Source organism: Bufo bufo, chromosome 1, assembly GCF_905171765.1.
Source record: "Bufo bufo chromosome 1, aBufBuf1.1, whole genome shotgun sequence".
In the NCBI taxonomy this organism is placed as follows: domain Eukaryota; kingdom Metazoa; phylum Chordata; class Amphibia; order Anura; family Bufonidae; genus Bufo; species Bufo bufo.
In genome coordinates, this window is record NC_053389.1 from 543159924 (window position 1) to 543172346 (window position 12423).

General features: G+C 42.9%; 1 protein-coding gene across 1 annotated transcript in view; it reads left to right on the forward strand.

Annotated features, from left to right (window-relative positions):
* Nucleotides 1-12423, forward strand: part of CERK (ceramide kinase) — a 147846-nt gene that overhangs the window by 76050 nt on the left and 59373 nt on the right. The window contains exons 4-5 of the mRNA XM_040412243.1: nt 2363-2485; nt 3531-3656. Of these exons, the coding sequence (XP_040268177.1) occupies nt 2363-2485; nt 3531-3656 (249 nt within the window). The remainder of the gene's footprint in view (nt 1-2362; nt 2486-3530; nt 3657-12423) is intronic.

The following is a 12423-nucleotide window of genomic DNA, read 5'->3' on the forward strand; positions in this document are numbered from 1 at the left end:
CGCAGACTGTGATGTAAAATGGCAGCATTCTCCCCATAAGACGCAGGGGCATTTTCTTTTGGGGGGGGGGGGGGGGGGGAGGGGAGTGGAGTGTATCTTATGGGGCGAAAAATGCGGTACCCATGTGGAACAAATTAGCAGCAGCGATGTTTCGGCTCATCCATAGGCTTGAGAAAGGCTCTATGGATGAGCCGAAACGTCGCTGCTGCTATTTTGTTCCACATGGGTAAATACATTTTTCTATATTTTTACCTTTGGAGTGCTGTCCATTTTTCCATTAGTATTTTGGGCTATCAGCCTATGCCCCAGGACATAGCACCCATTTATTTTCATATTTTCATTTTCGGTGCTGCCAATTTTCTCTCATATATATATATATATATATATATATATATATATATATATATATATATATATATATATTACACACACACACAGTACAGACCAAAAGTTTGGACACACCTTCTCATTCAAAGAGTTTTCTTTATTTTCATGACTATAACAAACAAGAGTGAAACAACAGAAAATATGTCATATTCTAGGTTCTTCAAAGTAGCTACCTTTTGCTTTGATTACTGCTTTGCACACTCTTGGCATTCTCTTGATGAGCTTCAAGAGGTAGTCCCCTGAAATGGTTTTCCCTTCACAGGTGTGCCCTGTCAGGTTTAATAAGTGGGATTTCTTGCCTTATAAAGGGGGTTGGGACCATCAGTGGCGTTGAGGAGAAGTCAGGTGGATACACAGCTGATAGTCCTACTGAATAGACTGTTAGAATTAGTATTATGGCAAGAAAAAAGCAGCTAAGTAAAGAAAAACGAGTGGCCATCAGTAAGAAACGAAGGTCAGTCAGTCAGCCGAAAAATTGGGAAAACTTTGAAAGTAAGGGCTATTTAACTATGAAGGAGAGTGATGGGGTGCTGCGCCAGATGACCTGGCCTCCACAGTCACCGGACCTGAACCCAATCGAGATGGTTTGGGGGGAGCTGGACCACAGAGTGAAGGCAAAACGGCCAACAAGTGCTAAGCATCTCTGGGAACTCCTTCAAGACTGTTGGAAGACCATTTCAGGTGACTACCTCTTGAAGCTCACCAAGAGAATGCCATGAGTGTGCAAAGCAGTAATCAAAGCAAAAGGTGGCTACTTTGAAGAACCTAGAATGTGACATATTTTCAGTTGTTTCACACTTGTTTGTTATGTATATAATTCCACATGTGTTAATTCATAGTTTTGATGCCTTCATAGTCATGAAAATAAAGAAAACTCTTTGAATGAGGTGTGTCCAAACTTTTGGTCTGTACTGTATATATATATATATATATATATATTACACACACACACAATGCACAACTACCTCTAGCAAAAGATTTATATACTGCAGGAATCATCTCGATCATCTCGATCATCTCTATCTCTCGTATTTTTCGCTTTATAAGACCCACTTTTTCCCCCCAAAAGTGAGGGGAAAATGGCAGTGCGTCTTATAAAGCGATGGTGTCATTTTTACATGGCTGACATAGAATTTTTGCGGGCTGGTATGCTGCACAGCGCGGCCTGCGATACATCAGTTACAGTTATGCGGGGTGGGAGGAGGGGCTGGAGGCTGGCAACTCGCGGCTGGGTACAGTGCAGTCACTGTATTACACCAGGCCATGCGCACAGCAGTCTCTTTGTATGTAAAGTCTAGTTCTTTAATGCTAAAGCAATCACTCTCCTTTGATAAACTAGCCTAATCGCCTGAAACAGTACTCACTCTATGAATGCAGCGCTCTGGCGGGCGCGTGATGTCGGTCAGTCAGTCGAGCTCCTACTTCATTATCAAACTGGTGTAAAGTAGAACTGTCTTAGTTGCCCATAGCAGCCAATCAGATTCCACCTTTTCATTTTTCACAGCTTTATTGGAAAATGAAATGAGGAATTTGGTTGGTTGCCATGGGCAACTAAGCCAGTTCTACTTTACACCAGTTTTGATAACTCCCCCATTGTGTACCTATATGTATACATGGCATTGTGTCGTCACACTGTACTAATCTGTGTGGGACAAGTGACCGCTCACTGTACGGCCTGCACACAATACTGTATTCAGAAGAGAGTGCAGCTAGTGAGAGCGTCAGTAATGAGATCTATATCCTGCTTATAACGCCATGGTTCTGACTGTAGATCGCTGCACTAACGTTATCCACAGTAATATCTATTATGTGCTGCATTACGGTAAGATATGGGGTTGATTTTTAGTGCACAAAGGTGTCCATAGCCTTTAAGGGGCCTAATGTAGGCAAAGTAGTTTATTAAATTACATTAATTAGTTATACATGTTACTCTGATAAAGCATTTTATTTAGATGTGCATTTAACTTTCCTTTAGTGCACTATGTGCAGAGAATGAAGAAGCACCGCTGGCGGTGCAAAGCCGTGACATTCTGGTGCAGTGATGAACTTTTGTGTTGCCACTGGTTACAAGCACTTAATGATCTACTTAAACAGCAGAGTAAGTAATAGATATATATATTTTTTTTAATTGCTTGCACCATATTTGTATTTTAGGTGGAGATGACGAACTAGATTTATTGTGTTTGCTTAGACCTTAGCAAGATTAATGTGTCCTATCTAGAATTGCTACAATAGAGATGAAAGAGGCTACATTCACACAAGCGTATCCATTTCGCAGGCCGCAAATTGCAGATCTGCAAAATATGCATGCGGTACATGTGCATCCCGCACTTTTCACAGGCCTCATTGTAAAAATGCCTATTCTTGTCCGCAAAATGGAGAAGAATAGGACATGTTCTATATATTGTGGCACGGGTGTGGGTAACACATGCATGACATCTGTGTACTGTCCGTGGTTTATGGGCCCCATAGAAATGAATGGGTCTGTATGCGATCCTCTAAAAAATATGGACGCAGGATGAAAATATGGATGTAGCCTGACACGTCCACGTTCTTGGAAACATTAGGCAGCAAATTCTAGAGACCGTTCAAATCTGACATTAGTTAATTTTGTGCAAGCACACTAGTGCTGCTTTTTTAAATCTTCAGCAGAAAGCCATCCGCTTCTTTTACCAGATTCCACCAATAGCGCTCATTCTAGAAAAGGCTTTATAATAGCACCAGGCTAAAGAAATGTTAGGTAAAATGTGGTAAAGTAAGTTTAGTTTGAAGAATACTTTTTATAAATCTTCTCAATTATCCTGGAAGATAATGTCATTGAAAACAAGGGTACTTCTACCTTAGAGCAGTCTTCCTGCTTTGTTGATTACCATCAATAATACATTCTGTCCTTCTTCCTGCAAGATCTATAGCTGCATCATTACTCTCATTTGACATCTCAGTCGAGGATTCTGAATGCCCAAAGAGGCTAAAAATGTAAATAAAGTAAGGAGGGACAAGATGTTCCAGGTATTATCTAACATACTCTACGCGGAGAAAAATCTAATGGACGTAGCACTTCTCTATAGTTAAGGAATGTTTTGATGGCCACTTCTGGCTTTACTGTCTGTTTCAGAAAGAATGTTTTCTTCTTGTCTCAATAGCATGGAGACCTAAGCGTTTACTAGTCTATATAAACCCATACGGTGGAAAGAAGAAAGGAAAACAAATATATGAGACGAAAGTAGCTCCTTTGTTCAGCCTTGCCTCCATATCTACAGAGGTCATAGGTAAGTAAAATCTGTCTTCTACTATTCATCCATGGTTTCCTTCCATCTTGCGTGGAAGAATGTCATGTTAAACTGTTAGCTAAAAAAGTATTTAATACCTGCATGAGATGTGTGTAGACCTTACCAATTAGTAAGCCAGAGGTCTCTGGTGGAATGGCCTACACATCAAGTGCAGATAACTATGCCTCTCCACAAATTTCAGACTGACAACAGCCATCGATCTGATGCTTACTTATAGTAGACTTAGAATGGATGGTGCATGGCGACAGGCCTGAATTTAAGGGCTGTATTACATTGCTAAGATTTAGATTATTATTTTCGGGAAGGAAGCGTTTACATGCAGCTATCTCCTCCACAGTAAGGAAGGAGTGATCGCTAATGCCATTGCTCGTCCCCGTACAGAATCCTGATTTGCCAGCAGCATAGCGTGATAAGACGGCATGATCTGCTGCTGGCAAACAATGATTTTTGTGGCCGCATGAAAATTGTGACCGCCCGATGAAGGAATGTATAGTTCGTTCATCAGGTAATCAGTGGCACCTTTTACACAGGCAGATCATTGCTAATGAGCGTTCCCACAAACGCTTGTTAGCGATTATCTGCCGATTAAGTACTTAGGCTACTTTCAGAGAGGATCCGTCTGGTGTCTGCACAGACGGATCCTCTCCTATAAGGGAGACGTTTGGATCCGTTCAGAACGGATCCGTCTGCATTATAGTTCTGAAAGAATTCTAAGTGTGAAAGTTGTTCAGACGGATCCGTCCAGACTTTACATTGAAAGTCAATGGGGGACGGATCCGTTTGAAAATTGAGCCATTCATGTGTCAACTTTAAACGGATCCGTCCCCATTGACTTACATTGTACGTCTGGACGGATCCGTTTGCCTCCGCACGGCCAGGCGGACACCCGAACGCTGCAAGCAGCGCCCCGGTGTCCGCATGCTAAGCGGAGCGGAGGCTGAACGCTGCCAGACTGATGCATTGTGAGCGGATCCGCGTCCACTCAGAATGCATTAGGGCTGGACGGATCCGTTCGGGGCCGCTTGTGAGAGCCTTCAAACGGAACTCACAAGCGGAACCCCGAACGCTAGTGTGAAAGTAGCCTAAATCACTGCTAATTTAGTTACAGGTCGCAAGAACATTTTAATAAGCAGACAATGTGACCCTCCATTATTAAGGATATAATTTGTCACTGAAAATGGTCAAGGACCTGTGAAGGGTAGAGTGATGTTTCGTGGAGAAGCAGATTAGATTTTGGGGATCTTCTTCTGCCGGGAGCACATCATCCTAGTAACCTATACCTGTACACAGTTAGGACTGTCTGGATAACAGACAGAAGATCAGATCCTAATGGTGCGGACATGCACTCTACTTGTCCGTCTGCTCCATACTGCACGATAGTACCATCAGCGGTATTAAGACTCATCTGCCCAGCAACCACAAGGGGGTCAAAGAGTTTGCATGTGATTTCCACTGTAACTCAATAGAATGGATGTTTGGTCTGTACTTTTTTCCTGAACGCTCTTGCTTCTCAAACGTTGATTGATGTGATGCCATGTAATAATGAAGGACAGTGAATGAATGCCCCCCCCCTCGGGATCAAACACATTTTAAAGGGGTTGTACAGCATTTAGGAAAACATAATTGCTTTCTTTCAAAAACAGCACCAGGCCTGACTACAAGTTGTTTTGGAAAGAAAATGGATATGATTTTCTAATCCTGCACATCCCCTTTTAACTTTGCTCTGACTTACGTATGTAGTGTGTGGAACGATGCTACTGCCTCGCATTTGCAGTAATTGCGGGGGTTATAGGTGTGTGTTTTTAGTGCTTCACGTTTATTTCAATACATGTGAAAGCAATGCTTTCTGTTATTGTAGGGAATATAACATGTCATTGTAATTCTCAAGGCATTGGAGGAAGCTTATCGCTCGCCTGCTAATCATTAGTGGCGTTGCTATTGGAACATGATGACGGAATGCCATTCACAGCTAAGGCACATTCTGCAGTTGTCACCAGTAATGATACAATGTCAGATAAATTACACATTGCTGGTTTTATTTTTATCTTTATAATTGCAGCAACATCTTAGAAATCTCGAACTGTAGTAATTATCAGCTTTGTCAGTATTCCCAAATTTCATCTGTTTTCTTTCAGTGCACTTTAATTTAAAGGGATTTCAGTTTCCTCTGCCTTCCCTGGCAACTAGGGAGTTCAGGGTAATTACCATAGCTGCATTCATTGAGAGAATTTATAAATTGCTGCCTTTCCGGTCCACGCTACTTGGTTTATTTCCTCACACTCTTCAAGGTTGATATATCTTACTTTATTATGTAACTTAGTTCATGATAGGAATTCATGTATTGAAAATACATGCGTTTTCTAATCATGTAGTGTGAAGGAATATATAAGGGTCATCTTTAGCATTAGGAATGTGAACAGATCAACTAAATTACTAAAAATAACAGCCTCGGAATAGATTCAGTATCTTTGGCTTCTTTTTCTTTTTGTATCTAGAGATATAAACTGAAGTCAATAAATTGACTTATCTTGATGTTATCCTGGTAAATAATATTAAGGCTGTACATTGAGAGCTATAACACTAACAGATACACTCAGGTCCATAAATATTGGGACATCGACACAATTCTAATATTTTTGGCTCTATACACAACCACAATGGATTTGAAATGAAACAAACAAGATGTGCTTTCTCTGCAGACTGTCAGCTTTAATTTGAGGGTATTTACATTCAAATCAGGTGAACGGTGTAGGAATTACAACAGTTTGCATATGTTGAAAATTACAAATATATCGTGGCTCACCCGTGTCTGTTAGTGTGGTCAAGGTGCTCTGTTTTTAGGATGTTTCACCTGATCATCCAATAAAACAATATATTACAATTGCATAAATAGAAGTAAAAAATAAAAACAGGCACTCACCAACTGGTATGTCTACAGTAGAATATTTATAGAATATATAGTAAAATATCGTATCACATAAAATTGTAAAACATATAAAATAGATTCTAAATTGATTACACTGAGATATGTCTATCTGTGATGGACAATGAGGTTCAAATATTGGTTGCTGCCATAAATAAATAAATAAATATATAAACAAATTAAGTAATAATGATAACGTGAAAATTCATATAAGTGAATAAGGTGAAACAAATATATTAGCTGTGTCCATATGAAATTGTGAAACAAATAAACTAGCTGTGTCCATATAAAATTGTGTCCATATAGAATTGTTGCAGCAACTGAATAGTTTCCCTACATAAAGTTCAGTCCAATATATAATAGCGCTATTGTAGCAAAGTGACAAATATGTATCAGCACACAGAGTCCGCACTCCAAGTTTGATAATATAGGTAGTAATCGGGTTATAAGAATGGGGCGTCCCCCTCACTGTAAACCCTCTTACCTTGCCTTTCAGAATGCTTCTCACTGTGTATTTTCTGCTGCCGATAATAGTTAAATCCTTTGTACCACTCAATATGAGATCCGCTGTTTAGGATTTCAAATTTCCCGCTTGTAGCTCTCCGGTCTCGGCGTTCCACGTGATGTCAGTGCGTGTCACCTTCCCGGAAGCAGCATGCAGGGATCGCGTATTCTCGCGGTAATTCAACTCAGCTTTTCTTTTGCTGATATCCAGAGACTTATGTTAGCCGATGATTTGCCGATAATCTATGGAACTCTTTCCTTGGGTTCAGGTGGATAGTGTGTCACTCGCAGGGCCAGCCAGACGCGTTTCGAGGGGTCTCCCTCTTCCTCAGTGGCTATATGCGAGTGCTCCTACCCTCTTCTTTATATACTCCACTATCTCAAACCCCACCAAATACCCGGCATGGATTCTTAATCTTCATATATAGTACTTTATCCTATCTTCAATGTATATTGTTATAAATATCTCTATAGACAATTTTACCTTTATTGATAAACGAACATTAATAAAAGTTATGATAAAATTACACATAAAATTTAAAAATACATTCTAATTCAAAAATGTCTTTGGATTATGTTTCCTTCTTTTAGATCTCTCTATAATTCATAGATATTTCAGTCAGTCTTTGTTTTAAATTTCCCCAATATTAGATTCTTCAATTGTTGTATAAATATAGGTGCTCTAATGTATATTGTACAAAAAACGCATCGAATTTTATAAAAAACGCATCGAATTTTATAAAAACGCATCAAACTTGAAAAAAACGCATCAAACTTGAAAAAAACCGCATATGCGTTTTCGATGCGTTTTTTATATTTTCTGCTTCCCTGTGATTTTTTGTATTGTCCCCTATTAATTGAAGGCGAAAAATAATATATTTATTCTAGAGACAAAACTCAAATTTAGTTTCAATCTTAACCTCTTAAGGACACATGACGTACCGGTACGTCATGATGTCCTGGTACTTAAGGACACATGACGTACCGGTACGTCATGAATGGTTCCGATCACTGCCGCTCGGCCGGCGGTGATCGGAACCCGGTGCCTGCTCAAATCATCGAGCAGGCACCTGGGGCAAATGCGTCGGGGGGTCCTGTGACCCCCCCATGTCGGCGATCGCAGAAAACCGCAGGTCAATTCAGACCTGCGGTTTTCTGCGTTTCCGGGATATTCGGGTCTCTGAAGACCCGATAACCCGGAACAGGATGGTGATGGTGGTGTGATTTCACTCCACCAATCACCATCCAGCGATCCTGAGTGGTGATGGTGACATCACCACTCAGGATCGCTTTCTGATTGGTCTGTGGGCGGTCCGGCGGCAAATTCAAAAGAGGCAGGCGCTCCTCTCCTCCTCCTTTTGTGTTCCGGAGCCGGAGGAGAGAGGAGCTGCCTGCACGTGTCTCTGCCAGCACCCCAGGACCCGATCTGTGCCCCCAGGACCCGATCTGTGCCCCAGCACCCCCCATCAGGTACATAGGGACAGCACAGGGAAAGTTTGGTTTAGGCAGGGAAAAAAAAGGGAAAGTTAGTTTGTGAACTTTTATTGCATCACCCTAGTTAGGGTGTCTGGGGTCCACAGCACAGCTGTGTGACCCTAGACCCCCCAGGGGTGCTGCCACTTCCCCCCCCACTCCCTGCCCCCCCCCCCCCACCTTTTTTGGGGTGCATTTTTTTCTTTTTTTTTTTCCTTTTTGGTGTACGCTGACTGTGGCCGGCACTTAGTGTCCGGCCGCTGTTAGCGCATCGCACACCTCACCGCTGATCAACTTCGGACGGTTGATCAGCGGTTTTGAATTTTTTTTTCCACATTTTTTGGCCTTTTTTTAGTTAGTTGTTTTTTTTTTTTTTTCTGTTAGTTTTAGGGTTAAGTCCGCGAACACCCGTGCCCCCACACACACGCACACAAAATAAAGAGTTACACACACGCACATATACACGCAGACACACACTCCCCTATGGCCCGCCGGACGTTCTCGGCCGAGGAGGCATACGCCCAGCTTGCCTCTGACTCCGAGAGTCCCAGTGAGGATGAGGATGACCCCACATTCCTGTTGTCATCCGCGTCCTCCTCATCATCTAGCGATGATGATGAGCCCCCAAGGCGGCGGAGACGCCGCCAGGCGGAGCAAGGGGACCGCCATGTTAGGGACCCTGTGGCCCAGCCTGGTACGAGTAGCTCTGGGGCTCGTACTGGTTTCCCGGCCCACCAGTTAAATCCACCGGAGCCCCCTGCCGGTGAACTTGTCTGGTGTAGCCCAGAGCGATACGAGCCTGTGATTCCTGATTTTGTAGGCCAATCAGGAATCCAGATTTCCACAGTGGGCTACACTGAATATGACTTTTTTTGTCATTTTTTCAGTGACCCACTGGTAAATCTGATGGTGGAGCAGACGAATCTGTACGCCCAACAGTTCGTCGCTCAACACCCGGGCTCCTTTTTGGCCAGGCCCGGTGGCTGGACGCCGGTCAGTGCAGCCGAAATGAGGACATTTTGGGGCCTCGTGCTGCATATGGGCCTGGTCAAGAAACCCAGTGTCAGGCTGTACTGGAGTGGGGACGTCCTATACCAGACCCCACTTTACAGTACAGCCATGACACGCTCCCGGTTTGAGGCCATCCGGAAATGTCTGCATTATTCCGATAATGCAGCATGTCCACCCCGAGGTGATCCTGCCCATGACCGTCTGTATAAGATACGGCCGGTCATCGATCACTTTGGGGCCAAATTCATGGAGGCCTATGTACCTGGAAGGGAGGTCGCAGTTGATGAGTCTCTCATTGCGTTCAAGGGGAGACTCATTTTCCGCCAGTATGTGCCCTCCAAGCGGGCGAGGTATGGCGTAAAGCTATACAAAATTTGTGAGAGTACCTCAGGGTACACTTACAAATTTCGTATATACGAGGGGCGAGATTCCCGGATTCAACCACCAGAATGTCCCCCCACTCTGGGTGTTACCGGGAAACTTGTGTGGGACCTTATGTACCCACTGCTGGATAAGGGTTACCACCTGTACGTGGATAACTTTTATACCAGTATCCCCTTGTTCCAGTCCCTTGCCGCCAGATCCACGTTCGCTTGTGGGACCGTGCGGAAAAATCAACGCGGCCTCCCTGCCCTCCCCCTCCAGGTACCTATCCCCAGGGGTGAGACCCGTGCCCTTACCACTGGAAACCTGTTGCTGGTCAGGTATAAGGACAAGAGGGATGTCCTTATGCTGTCCACAATTCATGGTAACGGCATCACCCCTGTCCCTGTGCGAGGTACCGCGGCAACGGTCCTCAAGCCCGATTGTATCGTCGCCTACAATCGGTATATGGGAGGAGTTGATCTCTCGGATCAAGTCCTCAAGCCATATAACGCCATGCGCAAAACCCGGACATGGTACAAAAAAGTTGCGGTCTACTTGGTGCAGGTTGCCATGTACAACTCTTTTGTACTATCCCGAAGCGCTGGCAGCACAGGGACATTCCTGCAGTTCTATGAGGCAGTCCTCATGGCCCTGATCTTTTCGGACCGGGAAAGAGCAGGCCGGAGTACCTCGGGAACTGTAGGTGCCCGGATCGTCCCTGGCCAACACTTTCCAGGTGTGGTCCCCCATACTGGAAAGAAGGGACGAACCCAAAAAAGGTGCAGAGTGTGTCACAGGAGGGGGATACGGAAGGACACCACTACTCAATGTGACACGTGCCCCGATCATCCGGGCCTCTGCATTATTGGTTGCTTCAGGGAGTATCACACTTCCATGGAGTACTAAATTTATATCCCAATTTAGCACTGACATCGGAAAAAAAAACTGGTTCTCAGACTTGAGACACCCAAAAAAATGAAAATAATTTATTAAAAGTAGACATGTTAGGTATTGCCGCGTCGGTAATAATCTCCTCTATAAAAATACCCCATGATCCAACCCCCCAGATTAACACGGTCAAAAAAAAAAAAAAAAAAAGTGCAAAAAACGATTATTTTTTGTCACCAAACATAACAAAAAATTTAATAGCAAGCGATAAAAAAGTCATATAGCCCCCAAAATAGTGCCAATAAAACCGTCCGCTCGTCCTGCAAAAAATGAGCCCCCACATAAGATAATCGGATAAAAAATAAATAAAAAAATGACACCTGGACTTTAGAGATCCAAAAATTTTCTTTTTGTATCAAAAAGGATAATATAGTCAAAAACCTAAATAATTGTAAAAAAAAGTAGACTTATTAGGTATCGCCGCGTCCGTAAGAATCTCCTCTATAAAAATATCCCATGACCTAACCCCCCAGATTAACACGGTTAAAAAAAATAAAAAAAACGGTGCCAAAAACGCAATTTTTGGCACTTTTCCATTTCAATCCGTTTTTTCCGGTAACAAAACGAGGGTTAACAACCAAACAAAAGTTAAAATTTATTACCCTGATACTGCAGTTTACAGAAATGCCACATTTGTGGTCGTAAACTGCTGTATCAGTAAAAGGGAGGCCGCAAAAGGAAAGGACCGACATGGTTTCTGGAAGGCCGATTTTGATGGCCTTTTTTATTGACACCATGTCCCTTTTGAAGACCCCCTGATGCCCCCCTAGAGTAAAAACTCCCTAAAAGTGACCCCATCTAAGAAACTACACCCCTCAAGGTATTCAAAACTGATTATACAAACTTTATTAACCCTTTAGGTGTTCCTCAACAGTTAATGGCAAATGGAGATGAAATTTCAGAATTTCAATTTTTGGTAACCTTGCCTCACAAAAATGTAATATAGAGCAACCAAAAATCATATGTACCCTAAAAATAGTCCCCCAAAAAATGCCACCTTATCCCCTAGTTTCCAAAATGGGGTCACTTTTAGGGAGTTTCTACTCCAGGGGGGCATCAGGGGGGTTGAAACAGGACACGGTGTAAATAAACCGGTCCATAAAAATCAGCCCTCCAAAAACCAAACGGCGCACCTTTCACTCTACGCCCTGCTGTGTGGCCGTACAGTAGTTTACGCCCACATATTGGGTGTTTCTGTAAACGGCAGAGTCAGGGCAATAAAGATACAGTCTTGTTTGGCTGTTAACCCTTGCTTTGTTAGTGGAAAAAATGGGTTAAAATGGAAAATTTGACAAAAAAATGAAATTCTCAAATTTCATCCCCATTTGCCAATAACTCTTGTGCAACACCTAAAGGGTTAACGACGTATGTAAAATCAGTTTTGAATACCTTGAGGGGTGTACTTTCTTAGATGGGGTCACTTTTAGGGAGTTTCTACTCCAGGGGGGCATCAGGGGGGTTGAAACAGGACACGGTGTAAATAAACCGGTCCATAAAAATCAGCCCTCCAAAAACCAAACG